The following is a 27,252-nucleotide window of genomic DNA, read 5'->3' on the forward strand; positions in this document are numbered from 1 at the left end:
TTACATTAATTAAAGGTTTCTTTAGTGTATTATGACTTTCCACCAGGAGAAACTTTGCTGACCATCATATTCTGTAGGAGGATCCTCCTTGTTTTGTTAATGTGTCCTTTCACATCCACGTTCATTTTCAGACTTAAAGAGCGGCCGGATTGAGTCTGGAATCGTAACTTCCTTCATATAAAAGACTCGATAATCGGATCACATCGACATCTTTAATAAACCAACGTCTTCTTCGATCCACTGTTTTTATCAGCAATAGATGAATCGTGATTCGAAACGTTTGTGAGCAGGTTATAAAATGTAGGAAAACTAACGCAACAGCTCTTAAAGATGCAATGACAAACGATAAAAACAAGAAAGCAGCCATGTAGGAACTATTTTATATAGAGAATTAGGAAAAAGAACATATGTAGAAAGGCTCAATACTGTCAATTTTAACACACATTCACAATGAAAACAACCCAAGAAAACATGGATCGCTTGAATCCCATTAACTTTCCAGAAGTAGTCCAAAATGAACTGGCATCCAAAAGTAACACTGAACGTACGGCCAGTGATTTAAAAAGCTGCTCCGTCACTTCCTGAACTGACCGGCGGGCTGCACAGTCCATAAACTGACCGTCCTTATGATGAGCCACTCCCTCTGGCTGGCGGTGACCACCACGCGCACGCACTCGATGTCGAAGCCGATCTTGCGGTCCACGTGTTCCACCTCGATGCTCCCGCCTTTGAACTCCCCCAGCGTGATGTAGGAGGCGCACTGCCTTCCCTGCTTGGTGTCCGCGGCCTTCTGCCCCACCTCCAGCGCCCCGTGGTGGAGGACGTCGTTCTGGCGCTCCTCCGTGCCCGTCACTATTTTGATTCTGCTGATTTTGGTTGACTTGTTGAAGATTATAAGGAAGAAGTCTCCCGTGGAAGGAGGCTTCCCCCAGAAGTACTCGTCCACGGTGCTGTAGGCCTTGGTGGCGTCGTAGTTCTCAAAGACGTTGATGTTGGTGTACATGCTGGCGGGGGGGTTGTCGGGAATGTCTACGGCGTCCTCCTCAAAGTCGTCGTCCTTCAGCTTGTTCTCGGCCCCTTTGTAGGAGGAGTAGTAGCCCATGTGCTGGAACAGCGAGGGCTTGAAGCGGATCACGTCCTTCTGGGCCAGCAGACCCCTGAAGTGGATGAGGAGCCAGTCGCAGGGCATCTCCTGGTAGAACATGAGGAGGAAGTGGGCCAGGCGGGGCAGGTCCCTGGAGTGGTACAGCTTCCCGATGTAGCCCAGCTTGGAGAACTCCAGCATCACCCAGTAGGAGCCTTCCCTGGAGGTGATCACCTTCTTCAGCGCCGTCAGGAAGTTCCTGGAGCAGCGGACGTCGTCCTCCAACATCATGTAGAAGTCGGAGAGGTTGGTGCAGAAGTTGAGCAGGAAGGCGTAGTCGGCGTTCTGCTTGGAGCGGAAACGGACGCGGTCCTCCGGGTCGTTGTAGTTCCTCTTCAGCCCGTCCAGAGACGGGTAGAACTCCTCCGGGGCCTGGATCACCAGGAGGCGTCCGGCTATGATGTGGTGAGCAAACTTCCTGCTGATTTCCTGCACCAGGTTCTCACACCAGACCAGGTCGAAGTCGGCCAGGTGGACCACGACCACGATCTCTTTGAGCTCCTCGTAGCTGGACTGATCGAAGATGGACTTGATGGTCTCCAGCAGGTAGTTTCCCTTCTTCCTCTTGACGGAGGACAAACCGATGGTGAGATACTCTGCGGACACAAATTGTCACTTTGTTATGCAACAAAAAGCAACACGGCGGCCGTCGCCTCCGGGGGGGCGGGGTACCTACTTTTACGCGGCACAGGAATTCCCGCGAGGTAGCGATATGTCACGTTTCTGGTCCCGGAGAAATTAGACAGATCTGTGAATGTGTGGACGTATCGCTCAGAGCTGGAAGGTTGAATCAGCGTCTCTCCCAGCTGTCGTTTTTCAGCCTCCTAAGATTAGATAAATACTTTAATTAATCCTGCAAGAGTTTTTTCACCTGCTGAGGCAGCATTTATTTACAGGTAAAGAAATAACAGTGAAACAGGAAGAAAAGAAATAATGGAAAAATATTAAATGACTTAAACTAAACAATAGTGCAAAAAGCTAATTATAGTTAACAAGCACACAATATATTATTATATAATATTCTTGAACAAGTAAAAGTCCCTTAAATATATTACTTAAGCATAAGTATATGTATGCATTGTGAAGAAAATGTACTTTACAGGTAGAAATGTTCCCTGTGACTGTTTTTGAATTCTGAATTAAATCATTAGATCATCATTTAAAAAACTGATTGAGGTGCAGCTGATTCCAAACTACTGACTAAAACGTCATAAATTGATCTAATAAGTGAATAAATACATTTTATGTTCAAAATCAGACCTTCACAAATATCCATGAAAGGCAATCATTGTCATTTGCACGTTTGATGTTTTTGTGTCTGACTTAAGCTGTTAAATAAATGTCCTGGAGCAGAAAGCACAGCATCTCCCCCTGAAAGGTGGCAGGGAGGCATGAAGCGTCACCATGGAGACGGTCCTAAAGTACCTCAAAGGGAGTACTTGAGAACAGTCCTTAGTACAGAGCATCAACCCTCACCAGCACGAATCCATCGTCCATGTAAAGGTTGAAGAAGAGGAGGAAGACGATGAGGAAGCCGAGGAAGGGGAACACGGAACGTTTCCTGAAGCACCTCATCTTGTCCACGCACTTCCACATGAGAATAAAAATCACTGCGGGAAATCACAGATGAGACCAAAAGATTTATGAAAGACACTAAACGCCACTTCATAAATATGTATATTCTTTAAACCGAAGTTTGGGATATTATGTTAAAATTACGGATTTGTTGGGAGGTTCAGAACAAAACACACTAGCTAAGATTATCCGTCTAATATAGTTGGTCAAGCAACAAATTAACTGGTTTCATCTCCCTCATCTGAAAGAAAAGATGAAATGACAAATAATCCATTAAAGCGGAGCTCTTTCAGCTTGAAAACATCTGGATGCGAGGAGGCAGCACCCGAGGGTTCCCTCACTGGGAGGGTGAGAGCCTGAAGAGTCAACCAAAACCAAAACAAAGGGCTGAGTCGTGTCACGTTTCTCGCACGCACATCTCCTTTGATCACGTACAAACATCGATCGGTGGGCTGTGATTAAAAGCCTCGTCAGCGGGTGGATGTTCTTCTTTAGTCGCCTCGCGGGGCACTTTCACTCTTCGTGTTGACAAAAGAATCGTCCTCTGTCCTATTTGGCTCCTCATGTGAGGAAAACGCTGATCCCACGACACCCTCCCTAATTCTGATGTTACATAACACAACCCCCCCGCACCCCCTGGGATGGGGACCGTTACGGCAACGGCCTACTTGAGCCAAGTAACTCAACTTATTATTCGTTGTGTAGAGAAAGAAGCCATTTCCTGTTTCTGCTACAAGAAGCAAAAAAAGAGCTCCACCTGAGAGATGCAGCGGCGAGAGGGAGGGGAAACACAATGACAGCTGTGAGTCAACATGATGAGAGCCCTCCACACACACAGACACACACACACACACACACACACACACACACACACACACACACACACACACACACACCATTACTTCGAGAAAGCAGCCTGCAAAATCAGATATGGAGACGACGGGAGAATATTTAACGAGGCGAAATGGGGGCCGGATTCTGGGAAATACTGCAAAGAAATGACATTTTTGTGTTTGTTTTCTCAGAGTGAATCCAAACAACAAACAAGCCTCCCACAGGTCACGTACATTTATATGGAAATGAGGGTCGGTCTATGAATAAATAAGCCCCGTTTGTTGGGTCTGTTTGCTTTAGTTTAAAAGCAACGCTGCTCCGCCAGGTTGCTTTTTTGTGTTGTTTTTCTTCAGCAAATTATCGGCGCGTTCGGCCCCGTGAGCTCATTTCTACCAGTGAAGTCATTTTAGATTAGAGCCAGTGAAATAATAACCAGTAGAGAGGAATACCAATGAGTCCTATAAGAGGGTTTATCTTCAACGGCGCACGTTAGCGGCAGTCTCTCCAGAGCAGAGGACCACAGGACATTTGTCCACTTTAGACTTCCTTTTGTCAACGAAGAAGCTCATTTGTAGTATTAGTACAAACCCGTCTCTCCGACTTTCAGGTAAATACTTTAAATGAAAAAAAGCTGAGTGATTTAGACATTTCAACAACAGCTGGGGAACAAATTATGCTCAAAGGAACAGACTTTGTCCTCAGACTTTGGAGCGCTGCAGCACATTTTTATTAAATTGGGGGCCGCTGCTCTCTTAAATTGCACATTGAGGCTGCACGTGTTCACCGTAGCAGAAAGGATTTGGTCTTTTCTTCCTCCCAGCTGACGTAAATGTGACGTTTTTACTCGTCAGTCTGAACCCGGCGTTTAAAGCCACAGGTTTAACACCCTGCACTGTGCAGAAGAAGACGGGTGGAGTCACTACGATGTCACCCAGTGGTTTGTCGACCAAAGTTCTGCAGCCTACTTGTTTATTTCGGAGGGGGCCTAACAATTAAGTTAAGCCCCGCCCTCTATTTGACTCTAAGTGGACCATAATTTGTCATGCTGTAATCAAGACGACTTGAAACTATTGAGACATAAATGTTTACAACGTTTACTGAGGGAATAAATCAAGAGAGTAATTTTCTTATAGACTTCTATGGGTCAAGGGGAGTCGCCCCCTGGTGGTCATTATAGATTAGAGGTTTAAGGCGCTTCAGCATTTCCTTCACTTCAGCACCAGAGTTAGGTTTGTAGAGATGTTAAAGTCCAGTTTAAATCAAAGAAATGGCGGAGGTCATTTAACAAACTGTGAAAACACAATGAGGAACAAAAATAGGGAGAAACCAAAGTGAGAAAAGGGGGGCTGCACAAGGAAAGAGGATATACAATAGTGTGAACCAGCTGTCGTGTAGATGCATCACTGTGGAGTCTCGTGGCGCTGCAGCCACAAGTTGCTCATCCATCTTTTAGGAATATTCAGGGAAGGTTCTTTTTTTCGCTGAGAAAGCAGACTTTGTTTGCCGCTACTGAAGCAAATGGGGATTGTGCGCCTCGCTGTTACAAGTTGTTGACTTTAAAGCGCCACTCGTTTGTACTTCACCATCAGACCTTCACAGCCGGTTCTCGGTACCGACTCTCAAGCCCTGTGGCAGTGAGCTTGTCTCCTTTGACTTCCATTCGGGCCGCAGGGAGAAGACTACTGCGGGCTTCCTGTCCTCGGCCCGTTAATCTTCATTTCAGGATCGGGTTCTGACACAGGGGATGTTGAAAAGGAAAGTCTGTAAAATGTGCAGAATCACTCCAAGAAGAAGGCATGTTTCACCCGAGGTTCTTCCGCTCGCTCTCGGCTGATGTTTCTGTTTTCGCTGCATCCCGGCTGCTAATCCCACAAAACCCCGGATTAAAGTCCCAGAACCTCCACCGATTGTATGAGAGGATCAGTTTAGTAAAGTAGCACAACTCAGCTGGTGAAAGCTGTACAATCTGATCCTGTGGGTTTCATTTAGCGCCATCGCCTTTGGGTCAAAGGGTCACATCCAATACCAGTAACGACTGTAAACAAGAGTTCATTACCTTCTTTTTTTACAAAAAGAATCATCCAGAAAGACACTGGTGTCACCTGACTGATGCTTGTTACGGTTTTCATATTTAATTATTGTAAACCACTCCGAAATCAACAACACGTAATAAGTATCTTTTAATTGTACAACCAATATCTTAAATTATTTTTACTTTCATCAACTCATCTATTTATAATAACTACTTTATTATTGTGAACATTTCCGTTTTCCTCTTTCGACGCTGTGTAAACGGTCTTTCGGTGCATAACCTTGTGTAAATAAGAGCATTGGGAGTGATTTATCCGCAGAAGTTCAGTGCGCGGTGCAGCCTGAACAGTAATAGCGATAATACCTCTGCAGTACGATGTTTCGGAGTAGCTCATGGAGGCGCTGAGACCTGCTCTGGAATCCGTGCCAAAGGCCTTTTGATATCTTTAAAAAAAAAATGTAATCCCTGCTAGTTTATAAACTTCACACAGCCGCGTGGATCTCGGTGAATATAATTGAATACACAATGTGCGTCTAAGAGCCATTATTCTCCATCCTGCCTCGGGCAGAGAGATAATGTGGGTCAAAGCGCTGACTGTTGAGAGGAGAACCCATCTCATTGCAGGATAACACATCCTTATTGCAGGAGAGCTCATCCTTATCATAGCAGAACCCATCCTCATTATAGGAGAACCCATCTCATTGCAGGAGAACCTGCTTTTTCTTCCAGAACAAACGAGAATTATATTGTTTAATGACGACATAAGAATACGCACAAGAGCAAATTCTACCAGAAAATTAAATTCTCCTAGTAAAATGGCTCCTCAGAGCGTCCAATGAAAGGCCATTTTAATAATGCTGTGTGGATCAACAAAGCCATTTGGTAAACACTGTATTTGCCTGTTGACTTCACGCCATCAAATGACTGTGTATTTGTGTGATGTTTCTTAAAATGTTCACAGATTTTTGTTCAAATGAGCCTTTTAACACATGTATAATTTAGCTGAAAAAACGCAACAAATATTCACAATAAAAGTCAAGCGTTATTTTTTTGTTTTGATTATTTCGGCAATAAATGCGTGGACTCTTTGAAGCTAACCCTTTAATTGTTCGTAGCAGTTGCTATTGCAGCTTCCCAAGGTGAATGGAAAAAGCCCATATTATTAATTTGGAGTTGAAGACTTAAGCCCAATATTTGCCCTTCTTTGAGCTTCATCCACACTTCAAAACAGTTTCATCAAACGCATAATTATTTTTCCAAATGTAATATATTTAATGTCAAAATCAGAAGGCACCTGGGTAAGTTATTAAAATCATGACCTTTAACGGACAGAAGGGCTTTAAGGGCTTTAAGGGCTGCTGCCAGTCTGAATGAGGCTCTGAAATGAGATTAACTGGCCAGAATTAAAGTTGATGCGCGGACCCAAAGTCAGAGTGAAATATGTTAATGGAGCTCGAAGCGAGCAGGCGGTGGAATCATCAGTGAGTAAACAGCCTCCTCCCGGCCCGGGAGTCTCAGCGACTGCCTCTCGGCTTGGTTTCCATGTGTTTACTTATTCATCAAGGTGCACGGGGGCCATCCTGATTCCAGCAGTCCCCCACCCCCACTTCATCCCCCCACCCCCACATCCCCCGCTGCTGGACAAGAGAGGCGGACCTGCATTAAAAATGCATTGGAAACAGCCGCCCAAATACGCGCTGCATGTTTTCGTTGTCAGCATCTGGAGCTGATACAACACTCCCAGGAAAGGGGGGGGTTGGGGGCTTTTTTGTTAAGTTGGCATGTTTGGGCCAATTCACTGCAAATACTGTGCATGGACTGTCCTCAGGGAGTCTGCACAATGAGGTTTAATGACGTTCAATGAGGTTCGATGACGTTCGATGACGTTCAATGAGGTTCGGTGAGATGTAATGAAGTCCAATGAGGTCCGATGAGGTTTAATGAGGTCCAATGAGGTTCGATGAGGTGTAATGAGGTCCAATGAGGTTCGATGACGTTCAATGAGGTTCGATGAGGTTTAATGACGTTCAATGAGGTTCAATGAGGTTCAATGAGGTCTTTTCTGGGATGGTTTGGTGCACACCGAACAAGCAGGTACATATTTAGTTGTTGCTGGGCAATTTATTTATTTGTTTTTCCATAAATGATAGATTAGACTACAACGTTGGAAGCACTCTAATAATTATACCAAATGATAATCACAGCTATTCAAATGTAAATCCCAATTCTAATCAGTTCATATTTAGGTCCAGGTAGAACTTTTTGTGGATTGCCAAAAAGAAGCAAATCAGATGAACCAAACAGAAACCAACTTTACTCATTCAGATTCATGCTCAACATCACAATCATTTCATGGACAAAGGCCGGCTAGATTTGACACTTTGATGACATACTTGTTTTAAACACACTCCTAATTTATTTGTGTGTTCAATAGAAGTATTGAATTCATAAAAAATGAAACCGAGGTGCGTCAAAATCATGTTTTTTTAGGAAATACATGAAACAAAGAAGTTTTAACAAAGTTTTCGTGATAAAAATTAAACGGTTTGAAAGCGATGTGTGTGTGTGTGAGGCCTTCAAACGTCTGACTCCATGTATCACTCTGTCTATTTGAGGCGGCAGCTGGTCTGATGATTACGCGTTGTGTTCCGTGACAAACACAGTCTGACCTTTTTTTGTTTTGTATGTGTTTCATCTGTGTGACGTCATCGGGGGGCGGTGACAGATTCGGGGGAGAGGTTGTGGACGGAAGGCGTTAATACGATGTTAATAACCTGGATGGAATCTCTTTTTGTGTTGATTTATCCAGGGAAACATGTCATTTGTTGTATATGTTGGACAAACTTATGAGAGAGGGACTGGAATATAAAGTATCAAGTCACAGTCTGAATATTCTAACATTGATATGTGGCAATGAAATACAAAAGAATATACATCACTGGAGGTCAGAAATTAAGAAGTAGTAGAGGTCACCAATTGACGGTCACCCCGCCGTATTCGATGGATAATTAGCCTCTCATTCAGCGGTCCAGGAAACACACCGACCAACACACGTTGCAAATCATATCACGGAATCCACTCGGCCAATCAAACATCTGTACTTCCTTCTACACGGGTTCCTGCGCTTCACTTTTTCCTTCCAAAGAGTTGACTTGCCGCTGATCTACCTGCGGAGGTTTGTCTGTGAGGCCGGTGATGGAAGCACTCATTAATCATTCATCGGGCAGAGGAGCTGATGCATTTAGACGCGAGTGAGACAACAGTAAACACATTTTCTATATATAAATCAATAAATCAATTCTCCTGTTATTGCCTCTCACTTGCTGTGGGGCAATAGGGCGAAGGGATATCATATCACCCAGGCCAATAATAAAATTCCATCAGCGAGAAAGCACCATGGGGGTGTGGGGGAAGTTTGGGGGGGGCGGGCTGGGGAAGTGTCAACTCGGTCTGAACCACGTTTTCAATAACAAACAGCCCTCCTGTGAGAAGTCAACAAGGCCCCAAGGTTAGACGCAACGGCATCGTGCGTCTGGTAAATGCAAAATATGTGCGGGAGGGCAGGAGGGGTGGAGATTACACATCTGAAATGAAACTGCCTGAGAGGGAAATACAGAAGACATTAAGCTTTCTCAAAACCCGTCACCTTCTCTCAGCTCTGCAGGAACAGGGGAAATCCACGTGGAAGCAGAAAAAAACAAAAAAAGGGTGCAGTCTGATTGCCATTGGAGAGGTATGGGAGGTGTGGGAAACTAAAATCTATTGGAGAGATATGGGGGAAGAGGAGGCTGGTCTCCATGGCGACAAGTATTTAATGTAAATATCCGTGGCATCGAGACGCCCAGGATCTTTGAGACTGTGGAATGATACCGCTCACTGTAAGAAAAAATATACACACACGTATATATGTATACGAACACTACATATATGTAGAGAGAGAGAGAGAGAGAGGAGGGCGCAGAGGTGACACGCTCACTCCCTAAAATCCATTTTTTTCTCCACGAGTGATAATTAAGGAGCGCGAAGCTCGATTCACACTCCAGCTGAGCAGAGTCCCTTTTCAGACTCTCTGCCTCCACCCATGAAGGTGTTAAGGGAGGGGGGGGGGGGGACTTGAGACGACAGAGGAAGTCATCTACGCGCTCAAAAGAGGAAGAAAATGTACAAGCAGGGTCTTTTAATATCAAAATATATATCATTACTCATCTTGATACTCACACCTGACGAAGGTATCGGCATTCATTGAGTACTCTTATTGGTACTCTATTGTATTGGCCAAAGTAAAGTGCTTATACTGCATCCCTGTTATAAAGCACTTGGTGTTACAGTACCTCCATGCATCTCCATTGTCGGGGAAAAACTTAGAAACTGGGCGCCTGCCAGAGGGTTTACCCGAGAAGCCGCTGCTATCAGACGCTGGTAGTGGGATGCTAATAAATCCTCCGGCGATCAAGATGATGTTTCCCAGAATGCTCGTCAATCAGAGGAGCGGGAGGCCGCCTCACGTTCGGTTTTCATCACGGCTTCGCCTCGTCTGGTGTGCGACCCCCGCCGGTGTGTCCCCCTCCCCCTCCCCCTCCCCCATTATCTCAGTCTAGATAACTGTCATTTGACGAGTGATGCCACAACCGGTCAGCCCTTCGCCGTGGCTCACGCCGGAAGAACCCCTTGTTTCACCCGTTTTGTTTTGTGGTTCCCCGTGTGTGTGTGTGTGTGTGGGGGGGGGGCTACTGTAAACTGCACCGAACAGTTAATTTGATCAACGTATTCTGTTATCTGTGGTACATTATTAGCTGCAGTAGGCCTCCATGCTCCAGAAAACTAAAGTCATTCACACCATTTTCGTCTAGTTGGAATATAGATTAGCCACAGTAGCCACAGTGCTCGCTGACTCAGCGTCAGTCTTTAAAGTGGACATATGGGCGTTCTTCTGCTCGAAGGACTTCCACGTCGACCTCAAGCTTCGTCGGGGAAGACTTGAGGTCTCTCCCATCTGAGGATGGAGTCGGATCATTCATCCACATAAAGAACATTTAGACGTGGAGGAGACGGAGCAAACCCTGCAGGAAATGTGAACCATCTTAATCCAGCTCCACAGGATCGATTGCAATTTTGTTCCTGAAGTCGATGCGTTTCTCACGTCACTGTTTTTCTTTTCTTCAGTGTTTATTGGACTTTCGTGCACACAGAGAAGTTGAAATCGAATCTCACTTCCTGACAGAGACACACAAGACACACTTTGATGTGTCTCTTTTCAGGAGAACCTTGAAGCAAATATTGATGTAGATTTTAAAAAGAGATGCTCGTAATCTGTTCACAGCGTTTCCATCCACCGGCTGAAACGGCTGAGTTGATAATTCAGAAATAAGTTTATTTGTCTATGAATATAATTATTTTTCTAACCATCTGCTATCGTTGAAGAGGACTTGACCTCCCCAACAGACAGAAGAAGAAGAGCTGAAAGCTTCGTTCGCTCTTTAGATTCAGTCGTTAATTATTTCACGTTCAAGTTGTTCCAAGAACAAAGAGACTCGGAGCCGCTAGAAAGCAACAGCGAGGCCTTTTCGTCTCCGCGATGATCAAAAGTTTTTAGCCATAAACTGAGAGCGTTTCCTCCAAGAGGTCCGCCTGCCACCTTCAGAGGAGACGAGCTCAGCCAGTGAGGACTTGAAGAGCTTCCTGCTGGGACGCTTCCCTCACAGCAGCAGCGCGACGGTGCATCAACAGTGCACGTCGTCTCGTGCTGGAGCAGATGTTTGAACGGAACGCACAGCGTGAACAAAACCCCCCGCGGTGCCTGTCAGTCTAGTGTGGAATCTGCTTTGAATTAAGCCGACAAGGGAGAGCTCTCTGATGCTCTAACATGTAAATATATATTTATTTTCCTTTTTGAGTTCCGTTCAATTGTGAATTGCGCGTGCTGATCCGGAGTCCCTTTTCCAAACAAAAGACAAACATTGATTTTGTTTTTTTTAGCATCGTCCCAATCCTCATGCTTTTTACTGTGAATCCAATAACCTTGATACTACTTTTATTTAGTGTTGGACAGAACGCCATGAGGGAGAACAATGGAAGACAAAAGGATGATGACACTGCAGCACAACCGCCTCTGGACGGCACAACTGCAGAGGTGGAGATGTAAAAAAGGAGGAAAACAGAAAGTCAAGCTCTCGCTCAACTTCAGTCCGTGATGAAATCCTCCTCCCGGATTTGCAAAACAAGGTAAAAAGCGAGCGTTGAACGCCGAGCGCTCATGTGGACCAATCGCCGATGAGCTTCAGTTTGTGTCAAAGAAGAGGAGCATGTCCGCCTCTAATTAGAGGAATAATCCCTGATCTGAATCGAATGAGCCGGGAATGTAATTTGTGTGCTCTTCACAGTTCACCAGGTCGCTGATACAAACGAGGAGGGTTGATACGCTCCCATCTGATTGTCCTTCTGGCAGCCTCCGTGATTACTGAAGCGCTAACAGGCTCTTTGTTTACTGTATTATCAGGCAGAGTTTATTTATGGGAGCGTTTGTGTTGGTGGATTTTAACTGTTACATTGTTTGGTAGGAAATCATTTCTGGAGATTAAGACAATGATAATTATCATTATTGGTAGTTTTCTTATTGGTACTTTCAGTAGCGTCAGAATATTAATGTTTAATATTATAAATTAATACATAATTGAATCTTCTGATCAACATTAAGACACCGCTAATGCAACATTTGTATTAATCCATAATTCATAATATTCTGTAGACATGAACTGTTCTGCATGCATGAGTCCTCTTACTTTTGATACCATTTACTTGTGCTGCCAACTTGACATGGGTTTAGTGAACGCAACTATTCCATGAAGGTTTGAAAGAAGGAGCATGGGAGCTAAAAGGAAAGAAATAAAACCCTGTTTCTTCTGCCTCTGACTAACAGGGTTATTGTGGTGTTAATTATGTTAAAGTGATTCTGGGACTTTTATCTTTCCAACCGCAACGCACCATAAAGAGTGTCAATAACGTCTGAAACGTGTTTCAATTAATGTCATATTTTCTTTGTTGTTTCAATTTCTTATACAACAAATAATCAATAAAACAACAAACTTAGCAATGTCCTTCAGGCTTTTAAAGCATCATGTTTCAAACATGAATAATAACAATAATAAAAGGCCAGTAATGCAGAGAATGCGTTCTAGTTTGAGCCTCTGACCTTGGTTCCATCAACAAGTGGAATGGAGCATTCCTCCTCCTGCTGCGCAGCGTGACTTTGTCTCATAATTACTTTTGCCAACAGAGGTGAGAGCGGGGATTTGAATCATTATCACTTCGTCTGGTGTGATCATAAATCATCGCTCGGTATCGTCCATAAAGCTTAACCTTCACTCTGGAGAAGGAAATTATCCCGTTCAACATTTGTCCCAACATATTAATTATGGGACAAATAACTAAATAAGATTTTCTTTTTTTTTCAAAATATCTATATTTAATTTTGGGAGCAGATTTGTAGCTTTTTTCCCGCCTGTTAAGCAGCTTGGCTTTACAACGGTCTCTGTTGAAGGATAAAGTTGCTGTTTTGTATATTTTTCTATAAATCTGCACAAAGCCTCACAGATAGTTAAAGTCTCTCTTCTGTGTATCCTCACTGGCTTTAAACCGTCAAATTTATTTTCGATCTTAAAAAATAGAATAAATGTTGTTTTACAGGAAACTGGAAGCACACTTTAAAATGTACAGCTCCACCCACAGCTTCCCCCTGATTCTAATGACTATTCTTGGTTACGTCTGTGTCACTGCCAGACAATTCTAAAACCACCAGTAAGCACAGTTAGTGATCTTTGTTCTTATGATGGAAAGACATGTCCGGTTTCACGGGGAGCTTTTCCGTCTTTTTAAGAGTGTGAGCTTAGCAGGCGTTGCTTTTGATGAGCTCCAGTCAACAGCTTTTATGCAGCAGAGGGATTCTAGTGCAAAGCTCTTACAAGGTTTGGGTCCTCTGAATGGAAGCTGAAAGAATTTCCCCCGTCTCTTCTCTACTCATCTTTTCTGGCCACATGAGGCAAACAATAAACAACTGGGGAATCTGTTTTTCAAATACCCAAACGACATAACCCATGGTGACAAAATGACATCATACCAATGTGATTACGCTTAATAAACTCACCCTGGCCCAGCTTTGGTCTTATCTTCCACTTTGACACAAATTGTTAAAATATCCTTGAGCAAAAAATCCTAATGACAATTCTGCAGACTTTGAGGAGGCTTATTGAAGCCGAGATGCACTCCAGAGGAGAAAAGAAAGATTCTGATGAAAGAAGAAGAAGCTGTGTCTCATGTGGACTCAAACATCCTCAGAGAATACGACAAAAAAACGAGTGAAACGCAAGGATGGACGTGCTTATTGAAATGCGACAAAAAGCTTTGAAACAAAAACATTCATCCCGCTGCCGGTGGCGTTTGATGAAAGCGTTGACGAGGGGCCGTGCGCCTGCAGCATAATGAGAGTTCCCGTCGGGGATGGGCCGGTCGGGGGAATCTCGCTCTGCACATCCAGCCACAAAGCACAAGCAGATGTTTTGGCACCGAGGCGAGGAATGGAAACGGATTATGTGCTCCGCCTGCCAAACACGGCCTCTTGATGAGAGGCCAGGTGATATCCGACTATCTCCGGTAATACCAGTGCCCCCCCCCCACACTCCCCTCACCGGGTTATCAGTCTGAGGGATAATTGAGCCTTGAGGGACTGTTGTAGGTTTCCTCTCGTAAGTTGTCAAAAGTTAGATGGAGGCAGATCAAACGCCTTCGAAGGAGAAAATAAAAAGCATCTACGCAAGACATCAGACGTGGTAGATGTTTTTCCTCTGACTTTCATCTTGCAAGTCCAGAAAAGAGTTTAAAATCATGGACAAATGTACAACCGGAGAGGAACCATACCTTTAAGGAATTGATTTTGGGCGAATCATTACTCAACCTCTCATATTTGCCGCATTTCGCTAATTCCTTTTTTTTAGTCAATCTCTCAATAAGACTACATACATATCTTACTATCATAGAATTATTATTAATTGTTATACATTCAGAATCATTTCAGATAACCTGTAATGGAAATGGCGATTATGTGATTACGTCTGTAATTAGTAGGGAAAGTTTCATATCCATAAGTTACATCTTTGATGCCTGAGTCACCAAACGCCTTCACACATTTTGAAAATAACAACACTTACGCCAGAATGCGTAATCAGACTACTTTACAATTAGACACCGGGTCGTTCGGATCAGTGTTGACCAGCGGAGCTCCTCAGGGCTCTGTGCTCGGCCCACTCCTGCTGGATTCCAGACGTACACCCACCAACCTGACGTTCACAGACACCATTTCAAACATCTACGAGACTTTGTGTAGGAAGGAAATCGACTCCTTTGCAGAGAACAACGTCAGTCAAAACCAGGAGGTGGTTGATTCCAATCCACGAAAACAGGAGGATCCCAAAGGACGTGAAAAGACTGTCCCCGGGTGATACAGAAGTATCGGCTGCCATTCAAACTTCAGAGCAGCTTCTTTCCTCGGGCTGAGGAAAGAAGCTTTGACATAACAACAAAGTGACACAAGAAAGTGACACAGAATCAAATCAAAATGTATTCCAAACTACACCTTGATACGATTCAGTTGAGAATCACATCAACAGGTGAAATTAGATAGAAAGTAGATGGCTTTCCCTCTGATACATGGATCACCCTTTCAAATTGAATTTTTGATTGAATAACACATTTGGATGAAATGATTGATTGATTGATCGATTGATTGACTGATAACTTGCGCTCCTCTCGTTTCAGTGACAAGAGTCAAATTTGATCACGACCTGTTTGACGACGACATGAGAAACAAAGAGCAGCCGTGGAACAGAGGCCGTGACACCCTGAACCTCTCACCTGTTGGCGGATGCGTTCGGGTCGCCGTCGGGGTTTCTTGAGTCCGCTCGGTGGACGGACATTGATTCTTAATCAATGAATGAGACGGCCTGAAAAGAAAAGAACGGGAAACAGAAAAGAAAAACAGAAAGCGGTGAGGCGTTTTGTTGTGGTACTCAAAGGACTGCGATGCCTTTTCAACCACTAATGAACCATCCGGCCTTTTTTCAGAGAGACGACCATGAGGTCAGTTGGACTTACGAACAGAAGTGATCCAAAAAAACATCTTATCCTCTCCAAAACACTGTGGTCATTTTTGCAAAGTCAAAGCTACTTTCCGTCATCAAGATAAACACGCTAATTTTTGCTTCTGCAGTATTTCTTCACCATAAACCAGGCGAATGCACACGTCTTCACCTGTGAACTGTTTACCATTTATATCATTTGTAGTTTTTATATTGATATGAATTGTATTTGTTGCCTCTTTTTTATCTAGATAATGCTAACCTGCATTTACCAATCGTAAAGCATTTGAATGAATCATATACTGTTCAATACGTGGTGAGAAAGACCAAAGTTCATTTTTAAAATTCAATAGGAGGATACGATCTTCCTTTAACATATATGTCGCTTCGTGCTACAAAAGGGTTTGATTGCAGCAGCAAGAGAGAAACTGCTTCTTTTCCAGGCTGCAGCCTTGATTAAAAAAATATAGATTCTGATGCGAGCAGATGGCCGTGTAGACTTTGCTTGCTTGTTTAAAAGTAGGCAGTCCTCCCACCTTCCGAATATCTCACACTTCCTCTTTATGAGGGAAAAGCTGCATTCTGCAGTGTTCCAAATGCCAAACTAAAAACCACCTTTCGACCTATTTTCAGACTTGTTTCTTTGTTAGTTATGAGAAACATCAATTGTTTGTTTTTGTCAGATGGAAGGTGCAGTTGTTGATACTGAAATGACATGATTTGTCTAGAGGTTCGCTGACCGAATTGAACCGTTTCACTGAATGTGAAAAGATCAATACATGCAGTTCTGGTGACTCCAAAGGTGGAAGTTCAGATCCTCAGGAACACTTCTGGTGATTGTGTTTTAAATATTAAGGCAAGTAAACACGTCCCACGTCGTGCTCCAAGTTCTCATTTAAATTACAATTAGAGGCCTCCTCGATACACTTCCATATTATTACATGCCCCCCCCGCACGTTTCTTACGCTTCGTAATTCGCACAGACGGCTGCTTGAATCACAGACCTTCAGACTCATGAAAACCAGCGTGGATTCCCAGTGAGTCTCATCCCAGTGACGTCATCGTCTTGAAGCCCAGAAGACGAGGAGGCCGTCGACCCCACGGAATGTTTTATTCTATTATTTATTATTTATTGTCTTTGACAGAACGTGTCTGTCCACTCCGAACATTCCCTTAAGTGCTCCGAGTGTCGCCTATATCGTCGTCTGGGTGTTCGTATTAGAAAGTGTTAATGCCACAAAAGCAGTGTCTTTTTGCAGGTATATTAAGTTGCTGTTCATTAAAAACACAGGGGGGGCGGATGTAGAAATACAAAACAAATCATAAAAGTCACTTCTTCCAGAAACGTGAGCGAGTAACTTTGTGTGCCTTTTTCTTGTTGTTTCTCCAGTTGAATTAGTGCTTGTTCGATAGTTCACCCATTGACCGAGCGACGCTGATTTGCAAGACGACCGGCTGTTAAATCTGTTTACCGGCTGTACTGCCCCCCCCCCCCCCCCCCCCCTCATTGTTTCTGCTTGTTTATTGATCCTTCAGTGTGAGATATTTCCCCTAGCTGCAGTACTGAAACTTTAATATGATCTCCCGATTGTAAAGGGAAGTGATTGAGGTTTTTTTGTGTCCGAGGCAGCTCGAGAAAACGAGAAAAACACCAGTAAACAAAATCTGAAAAAACTTGTCACGGGTCAATCCAGGTCACAGGCGGCCTCCTTTATTGATTCCCGGCATCAAGTCCATACCAATAAAAGCAGAGGGGACGCAGGTAAAGAGAAGCAGACAAATTAATGACGAGGGCTTCCAACAAGGATGAGGAGAAAGAGAGATTCAATCCAGTGTCCAGGACAGTTTTTATGACACAAATATCCTCTTGACTCGTCCTTTACACACACACACAGAGAGAGAGAGAGCTGGAGGTGAACCGCGGCAATAAATCCAGCCCACAATAAATGTAATTTCTAATTTTAAAGGGTCCATTAATTCTTGTCCAGCACCCCTGCCAGGAGTTCTTTTGATGGGGGTCAGGAGGAGGGCCAGCATTAATAACAGCCACCTTATTACAACCTGATGTGGCTGGCAACGACGTCCCGCCCGCACGCTGTCCTCTTGAAAATAACATATGATGCCATTAGGTTCCATTATGGGTCAAACCCCGCACAAACACACCCGGGCTGACGGGCAGGGTGGTAAATCACTCTAATCCAGAGACGAGGGCAGGTTATCCCCACAGGGGGAGGGGGGGAGGGGGGGTTGTGTCACGAGCTGAGCTGCAGTTTTACAGCTTGAAACACGATAGAAGTCGAGATAGAGCCCGGCTGTCACTCAAGAAGGGGGGGGGGGGGGGCTGAGTCTCTGATCACCTGCCTGCAACCCACCAGCCAAAAACTAACACAACTCAACTCAGTGCAGGAGAGGGAGGGAGGGGTGGCTGGCGGGGGGGGGGCAACAGCTCTTCGTGCCAATGTGTTTTTTTTTCCAGGTGCAGATGTTATTACCCCCCCAGCTGTGTTACGAAACCAAAAACAGAAAAAAAACCGACAAGCAGCCAAGGCTTATTTCTGCAGGATTATCTACCCAGATCTTCATCAGTTGCTGTGCTACCCTCCTGCCCCCCCCCCCCCGCCCCCCCCCATGCTGCACACCAATTGGGAGTGTTGAATTGAATTGGGAGGGGGGGGGGGGGGGGGGGGGCAAACTCTGCAGAAGTTGTTTGCTCCTCCTGGCAGGAGAAGGGAAGGAAAAAGCAGAGGAAACTGAGAAATGTACAGCTATAGAGAGAGGGAGAGAGAGAGAGAGCTCACCTGCCCGCGGTGGATCGGTGGCTCCTCACCGATGCCCCCCCATGAAAAGCTCTTCCAGGACCGACGAGGAGGGAAGCGGCTGGCTCTCCGGGAAAAGTGGAGTAAGAAGCAGCCGTCGCAGAGAGGCAGGAGGAGGGCTGGCTGCAGCGCTGCTATCTCTCTCCCTCGTTCCTCCTCCTCCTCCTCCTCTGTCGCTTCCTTCGCTTTGATCTCTCTCTCTCTCTCTCTATCCAGTGGGGGGCCCCTCTCCCTCCATCTCTGCCTCCCCCTCACTCTCCACCACAAGGTGTCACAAACAGAGTGCGTCTGCTGCCTCTTATTGGCTCTCACTTCTTTCTTCTCCCCCCCTCCCCTCCCCTCCCCACCACCCCTTCTCTCCTTCTCTCTCCCTCTCCCTCTCTCCTCTATTCGGTTTAAAGGCAATGCATCACGCCACAGCTGCACCGCTTGTCCACGCAGCCACATTTAAAACGGTTAAAACACATACATTGTATGTGCAGGTCCTGTATTGTAAAGCTGTTCTTCCTCTGCTGGTGCCAGGTGACACACATCTGGATTGGGGGAGATAGAGGGCGGGGGGAGGGGCGGGGGGATTCTGCTCAGTTGGATATACACCAAAATCCTCTCCAGGATCCAGCTGAACTCACAGAGTTGCTGATCGTTGTTCTGTTTTCTGATTGCGTTCTTCTGTTTAACATCAAAAAATATATACTTATATGTTGTTTTCCCCCTCGAGGCCTCAAGAGTTCTGCCCACAGGGGGTCCCCGTCACGGCCCAGTCACTGTTTCATGAACGCAGAGAATCACGATAAATAGTTCATCAAAAGACCTGCATGGGGGGGGGGTTCAGCGACTTACCGGATGTTGGGATAAGAGCTCAAACGTGGCTGTTTATATCTTAGGCTCCTCATCCTTTTTGCTATCTGTGCTTTCTACATGGTGGAGGGGGGGGGGGGGGGGGGGGAAGGGGGCTGTTTAGCAGGGCCCGAGAGGCCCGGTTGATTTAAAGCCGGAACTTCCTTCAGCGCTGACGCAGCAGCACATCTCCCCGCCTGGGTTAACTGCTCACGTCACTGTTTTACCTTCTCCATCCTATTCTCCAGATTCCGTCACTCTGGGGACCGTTTTTCAGTCGGTGTAAAAACCTCCGGTTCGAGGGATTAGCGGCCTTCAGACAAAGTTCCTTTCATCTGGGGCTTAAAGCGTGACTCCTCCCTCAACTGAGAGCAGGCGGGATTTAGACGACTTCCCGTGTCGCGCTTCTCTCAATTATACACCTCAACCCTAAGAGCGGGCGCGAGGGGAGCTTTAATTCCTAAAGCGTTTCTTGGAGGGGCTCTTCATTTCGTATGGAAAGCCAATGGCGTGTTACGAATCCCAGTGGTGGCAGCCATTAAGTAAATTGAATTATGTGTTTAAAACCAGACCCGGGCTCATATCTCAAACGCTTTATGGATTCCAAAGGTCTGCCCGCTTTCAACACTTAAACTCAAACATCTCTGTAACCAAATAAAACAGCGTTTTCTGCATTTGTGATTAAAGACGTGTACTTATTTTTACTGGTAGCTGAAGTGAAGATATGAGATTGTACTGCGCTGTCAAAATGAAAAAGTCGAGCAGTGAACTTCCTTCCCTGAGAGGAAGTGGCCTTTAACGATCAGTTCGGACTGGCACCGCGCCCGAGGAGGGCCAGGAGTCAAGCTGCCAATTTGCAATTATAATTAGCCTCCAAGCCCCTTAAAATGTAGATTACACATATCATCCATGCCGCTGTGTTTGTTCTAATTCGGCGTGAAAAGCAGAGACGGAGCGCTCCTTGCTGTTGTTGTGTTTTTGAAAATGTGCTGCAGCTGTTTCTAAAACGTAAGTGGCCCTGAATCATTCAGATCCCACGGCGTGACACGGAGTCCCCGCTGCTAGCAGGCCCCCCCGCGAGCATCAGCTTAATTCAAGCGCCGCGAACAGGAAATCAAAGGGGAACCGCTGGAACATCTGTCCCGCTCTCCCCGGGAGCCGCAGTGTGGTAATCAGGAGCCGCTTGACTCCATCTTGTTAGCTTTTATTTGTGGGGTTCATGCGTCTGTTTGTCAGCCTCGAGAAAACACGATTAAACCGGGTCGAGGTTCGGTGCACAGATTTCCCTCGAGGAGATCCAAGGTTGGGTTTTGGATGTCGTGGCAATACCTTATCTTCCTTTTATTTTAGTCATGAGATGCAATTAAGCAGTGGAGGAAACGTTATCAGATATCGAACAAAGCCTCCCGGGCTAAGAGGAGGCGGGGCCTTTGTAGATGTTGTTACAAAACCATTATTTTATCATTATTATTAGAATACCCTTCTGTTGGACTTACTTCCCTCCGACTCAGCAGCCACTTCTGGTTTTTATTTGCGGTTCTTCATAGTTTCTTTTAGATGAACTGTCCTTAGTGATGCATTCAAGGACACGCTGCCAGCGAACACCGGAGTGCATTCATGGGCCGTAGTGTTACCTAATCAAACCGTAAAGATTTATTTTAGAAATTGTAGACGCTGGTCACAGAGTGAATTTGGACATTGAGCACATCAAAGTATCAACTCTAATATCAGGAAGAACCAAGCTGACACAATGGGATAGATTATGTATTTAAAGCACATTGAGGTCACTGCGGGTTGATCTGCAACATGGCAGCAGTAAAGAAAATCAATAGGCAAAGGTTTGTTGTGGAAAGATGCCAGCAGTGATGTAGCATGAATGCGATCAATGTGCTAAACCACTTCATGGCCCTGAAACGTTAATAAACTGGGATCTGATACCAGCTGTAGACTTCCTGACGCCGCTCGAGCGATTCCGTTATGTTTTGGTGCTCATTACATTTGTTGTCAAAGTTGGATGTCACACAAGCCTTAGCCCTCGTTTCCGTTGTTACACTTTTACAAAGTGCCATTATTCGCACTCCGAATGCATAGAACATATATGTTTTCATTGTTATATTCCGCCAATTCCTCCGATGCCACCAGGCGGTCCGCTATGGGTGAGTACGGGGGTGATTACTGGTACTTTATTGCCAATTATATTTTTTTTTACAAATTATCAAATTAGAACCACCAAATAAAAAAGGGTCCTAAATGAATTCCTTTTGACGCTTGTGATCAAAATTTTGATCAGTTTTAGTCAACCTGTCATTGGTGACGCGATCGCTGGATAAGTTTGTGCACTGCAACTGTGGAACGTTAAGACCAGTCGAATAGAAAGGCGCCCCCCCCCCCCCTCTTCCCCCACGCACACCTGATTAAAAACTAAATTTACTTGGATTCTCGAGCTGTTGATTCCAATTCCCACAACTGTCGCTTGGGGCCAAAGTTCAGCTCCTCCGCCTCGAAGTCTCCGCGCCGAACCTTCGGCCAGCGTGATGAAGAGTGACAGTCGCCTGAGGGAACACAATAATACGTTTGTGAGAGGGGGGGGGGGTACTTTAGATCTTCACGTGTGCTCTGGAAACAAGCTGAGCTAATTCATGAATAGATGAATAAATCAATTTAAAAATTGATGAGGCGACGTGAAGTCGCACTCAAAGACATCCGCGGGTGACTGGTCTCTCGCCAGGGTGCCGCGTGACCTTCTCTCAGATATGAATATGGATTTCCTGCCCAAAGAGATGCGCCGGATGTGTCAGAAGGAGTCTTAATTAACTCTTTTAAAAAGTTCAAGTTGCTCCGACAGCGATCTGAGGTCGACGGATGACACGGATGAGACGGAGGAGGAGGAGGAGGTGATGAAGGGTATCTATGTGACCATAACCATAAATTACAAATCATCTGAGATCTTTGGTCTGATTCATGTGATCTCCAAGTGGTTTCGGGTTTTTAAAACCTCATTTCTGCCTAAAAACACTTATTTCACAATGCCGGTGATGGAAGATAACAGAGAGAGCATTTACTCAACTAGTTATTGAAGTATTCTTCATAGTACTTTATACTTGTTACTTTGATACATTGCTGAAGATTAAAGAAAGTTGGATGGAAGGAGATATTTCTCATCTAGATGCCTCAGACGATCTTTTATTAAGGGTAGAGATGGTGCGCCGGGAACCGCAATGTCCCATGTCGAAGTGTCCTTTAGCAAGACACCTAACCCCTGATTGCTCCCCGGGCAAAAATGTAAAAAGCCATGGGTTAAAAATGCAATGTCTTTGGATGCGGGCCCCGACCCTTAGGTTGAGAACCAGCACCTTCATTCTAAAATGGTGGAAACTCAACAGTTGACCTACAGCTAAATGTCTGGCTTTCACATCGTTGCATCAGTAACAATCTACTAATGTGATCTAAAGTATAAATCAGTCACTAGCTTCTCTTCACTAAGTAAAAGATTTCACTTGTGAGGCCATGAAAGATTAATAGGCTTTGAGGTGCGCAGTGAGACCGGTGATTGTGCAACGTTAAGAAGTCAATACTTTCCCTCATCTCCTCCACACCACCACAGAGGGGACGCGCTGGATTGGGGCAGCAGTTGAGACCTCCGTCTCCGGGGCGGGGGCACTTTACATCAACTGGGACGGCCCAACCCGAGCTCCGATCCATCAGCCTGTCACAAACTTTCTATTGGAATCGATTCCCTCCGAATAAGTCAGACGTTGTTATTCAGCCGTCTCCATTATTTATTGCTGCGCTTTCACGTTGGGTTTGATTTTCTCATTTTAGAATTCAGACAAAGGTGTGAACGAGTCGACCCGAAACAACGGATACACAGATGGGTCTGGAGAAGCCCGGGGGGGGGGGCACATTTACATCTGTGATTAAGTGAGGTGTTAAATTATTCTTAATTGAATTATTTTCTCATTGCTCCACAAACAAAACAACTTGTGGAGGTTCTTTAAGGAAATTAAAAGGAATTCAGTGCAGTCCTCAAAGGGAAAAAACACACTCACGAAAAAAAGGAAGAGAAAGAGGACTCATTTTTCACTCTCAGATGTATAATCTGAGGATCCTGCAGAGTCTGTGGTACTTTCTATATACCGGTACTATACCTGTAATAACACCCCCCCCTCCCCCCACCATACACTGCCTGCACGATAATTACACACGAGGGAGGCATGATGGGGGGGGGGGGCATTAGGTCTGGCGGTAAGGTGATTCTCGAGTTTTAAATGGTAAACTAACGGGGGGGGGGGTTAAAGCTAAACAACATCACGAGTAAGTGGACATTTTTTTATTTGATGTCGTGTTTTATACATTTTTCAACACATATCTTTTTTTTCCCCCCGGCAGCCATCTCTGTGAATTTCTATTTTTTTTAATTATTCAAGACTGCCACCTTCATTACAGCACCACACCCTGCCAATGTGTTAATGGTGTCGTCATGACAACCCTTTTCACATCATTTGGAAATGGCTCCCCGAAAAGAAAGATTTTGATTTGTTCCAGAGATTTGCATTTAGATTTCTTTTCTTTTTTCTTTCCACAAATCTTGACGACACAAATAATATTTCCAGTAAGTGACAAATGGAAAAAAAAAGCTGCTGATCACACACCTGTCATCAATCATCAACGTATCATATCACAATGTTATTGTTATTCATGCAGAGGAGGGGCCTCATGAATGATGTTTGAAGTTCTTTATTAAAAAGTGATTAAAGTATTTTATGTGGATAGTCACAACAAAGCGTCCCACGGCTATAGTGGACAAACGCTCCCATGAGGCCTAAATCTCTGTCTGACCCACGTTGATCCGTACAGGACGTGATGATGATTGGGTTTTTCTTTTCTCCTACCGAAGCTGGAGCACGCTGCTGAAGTGGAGACCGAAGAGGAGTGAGTTCCTGTCCAGGATGAGGAGGAATTTGCATATGAATAAAGCGGTGATGATGAATTCCTCCCACTTGTTATTGTCTGAAGTGAAGCGGTACACATGTTCCCTCGCCATGACAAGCGGCGCTCTCTGCCTATTGTTGGTGTTCGTGCTACATCAAGGAGCTGTTTATGTAAGCAAATCCTTTGCGAAATATCTATTGTACTGTATTCATATTTTCTGAAACAAAGCATTTCATTCAACTTAAGTGACACTATTGACATTTATTCACATATATTATTTTTCTACTTGCCAAACGCGCTGATGCAATAACAACAAGATGCCGTTGACAAAAAGCTACAAGCAACAGTCGTACGCCTGAAAGGCAAAAAGCCGGAAGGCGTCCTGCAAGAAGCTGAACTACAGCTCCCCTTTGCACAGGCGTCCCTGTCATGACCCTGGCTTCCTCTTCCCTCCTTGTCCCCTGTCTCCCTCTTGTGGTACTCTCAGGCAAACACCCCCTGCCCTTGCTCTCTCTCTCCCCTCTTTATCCCTCACAGCTGATTCCCCTCGTCCTCATCATTGTCTCACCTGAAACCTCTTCCACCTGATTTTGCCTGCTTCTTATTCCCTCCCTCTAGCCTTGTCTTGTTGTCGGATTATTCCATGAATGTAGGCACACGCGTCAGCACTCGTCTCGTCCTGTCTTGCCCTGCACCTTCACCGTCCGCGTATTTGTGACTGTGCCTTTCCAGAGTGCCCGACCGGCGCGCTCCCCCGGCAGCTCATCTGCTTTCACCTCTCTGCTGGATCCGGCTGGTAGGGAGCACCCCGGGATCCCCGAACGCTGTCCTCACGGGAGTAAACCTTATGCCCCTAAGTTCCTGATTTCCCCTGTCTGCTTTTGTTATGTTTCCGGCCAACGCCAGAGGACTTTGAGTTTATTCATTATTGAGGACTGTTTTTCCTTTTGACCATTAAAAGACTCTTTACCGCATCTCGCTCCTGGTTTCCCATCATTCCATCGTAACAGAATAATCCGACCAGAAGATGGACCAGGCGAGTGGCAATCATCTCCACCAGGCCGTCGAACTTCAGGGAGCCCTCTTGGGCAAACACGAAGAGGACCTATCTTCCGCAAGACGGACCATTGACTCCCTGACCGCCCAGATCTTGGACCTCACCCAGCAGTTCCACCTCCATCGCCTCGAGGCTACTGGGTCGACCGGGGCGCGCACCTCATCTGAGCCGCGAATTAACAACCCGCCTTGCTACTCGGGTGAGCCAAAACAGTGTCGAGCTTTCCTCACCCAATGCGAGGTTGTTTTTTCTCTCCAGCCGTCCACTTATGCCAGGGAGAGGTCCAGAGTGGCCTACGTTATTTCCCTTCTCGACGGGCGCGCAAGAGAGTGGGCGGTGGCCAACTGGGAGGTAGAGGCAGACTGCATGTCTGAGTTTTCCCTCTTCAAGGGAGAGATGATCAGAGTTTTCGACCGGTCTGCACACGGAGATGAAGCATCCCGCCTCCTATCGACGCTGCGCCAAGGAGGAAGATCTGTTACGGACTTCTCTATTGAATTCCGCACCCTGGCCACCACTAGTGGTTGGAACGAGACGGCCCTCGTCGCCCGTTTCCTCGAGGGCCTTAACCCTGAGCTCAAGGATGAGATCCTTGCCCGTGAGGTCCCCGATGCCCTCGATGCCCTCGTCGATTTGGCTCTCCGCATAGAGAGGCGTTTCGAGACACGACGGAGGACCCGCAGGATGGACCTTCCGCCATTTCCGGCCTCTGCAGCAGCACCCCCTCCGCAACCATCTCCTGCTGATCCTGAGCCAATGCAGCTGGGGGGGCTCCGTATATCTCCACAAGAACGACAGCGCAGGATTATGAACCGCCTGTGCATGTACTGTGCTGCGGCTGGCCATTTTGCCTCAAAGTGCCCAGTAAAAGCCACCGCTCGTCAGTAGGCGGAGGGTTGCTGACGAGCGCTTCATCCGGGTCCTCTCCTTCTAAGTCCTGCACCTCTCTTCCAGTACATCTCCAGTGGCTGGGATCATCTGCCTCCTGCGCCGCATTGGTTGACTCAGGAGCAGAGGGGAACTTCATTGACGAGACTTGGGCTCTAGAACAGGGTATTCCCCTCGCAGACCTGCATGACCCCACCCCCCTGTTCGCTCTTGATGGTAGCTCCCTTCCCATGGTGCAGAGAAAGACCCTACCACTCACTCTCACTGTTTCAGGAAATCATAGAGAGACTATAGACTTCCTGATTTTCCGTTCCCCCTATACTCCGGTGGTTTTAGGCCACCCATGGCTAGTCCTTCATAACCCCCAGATTAACTGGGCTAACGGCTCTGTTATCTCGTGGAAACTGTCGTGTCATGTTGATTGTCTGTCCTCTGCCGTGCCCCCTGTCTCTTCTGCTGCTGTTTTTCAGGAGGAGCCAGGTGATTTGTCAGGAGTACCGGAGGAGTATCATGATTTGCGGGAGGTGTTCAGTCGTTCCCGGGCCACTTCTCTCCCCCCTCACCGCCGGTATGACTGCAGTATAGACCTTCTCCCGGGCACAACGCCCCCGCGGGGTAGACTATACTCCTTATCCGCTCCCGAACGCGAGGCGCTCGAGAGGTACCTGTCCGACTCACTCAACGCCGGCACCATCGCTCCCTCCGCGTCCCCCGCAGGGGCCGGTTTCTTCTTCGTTAGGAAGAAAGACGGTTCGTTGCGTCCTTGCATAGACTATCGGGGCTTAAATGACATCACGGTCAAGAACCGTTACCCCTTACCACTGATGTCATCAGCTTTCGAGGTGTTGCAGGGAGCTAGATTTTTCACCAAGCTTGATTTACGCAACGCCTACCACCTTGTGCGTATAAGGGAGGGGGACGAGTGGAAGACTGCGTTTAACACTCCCCTCGGACATTTCGAATACCGGGTTCTCCCGTTCGGCTTAGTAAACGCTCCCGCGGTTTTTCAA

The 27,252-nt window shown here is 45.9% G+C and overlaps 1 protein-coding gene across 2 annotated transcripts; it reads right to left on the reverse strand.

Annotated features, from left to right (window-relative positions):
• Positions 1 to 363: 363 nt before the first annotated feature.
• On the reverse strand, positions 364 to 18,814 carry LOC120809353 (alpha-1,3-mannosyl-glycoprotein 4-beta-N-acetylglucosaminyltransferase C). Of its 2 annotated transcripts, XM_078082901.1 has the most exons (5): positions 18,511 to 18,814; positions 15,489 to 15,577; positions 2,621 to 2,754; positions 1,821 to 1,968; positions 364 to 1,740 (listed from the first exon to the last, which is right to left on the reverse strand). In XM_078082901.1, the coding sequence occupies exons 3-5, from the start codon at positions 2,738 to 2,740 to the stop codon at positions 575 to 577; spliced, it is 1,434 nt and encodes a 477-aa protein (XP_077939027.1). In that variant the 5' UTR covers positions 2,741 to 2,754; positions 15,489 to 15,577; positions 18,511 to 18,814; the 3' UTR covers positions 364 to 574. The 2 variants fall into 2 exon arrangements, with proteins under 2 accessions (XP_077939027.1, XP_077939026.1); XM_078082900.1 differs by lacking the exons at positions 15,489 to 15,577; positions 18,511 to 18,814 and having other exon boundaries at positions 2,621 to 2,755.
• Positions 18,815 to 27,252: the final 8,438 nt, after the last annotated feature.

This window comes from Gasterosteus aculeatus, chromosome X (assembly GCF_964276395.1).
Source record: "Gasterosteus aculeatus chromosome X, fGasAcu3.hap1.1, whole genome shotgun sequence".
Classification (NCBI taxonomy): domain Eukaryota; kingdom Metazoa; phylum Chordata; class Actinopteri; order Perciformes; family Gasterosteidae; genus Gasterosteus; species Gasterosteus aculeatus.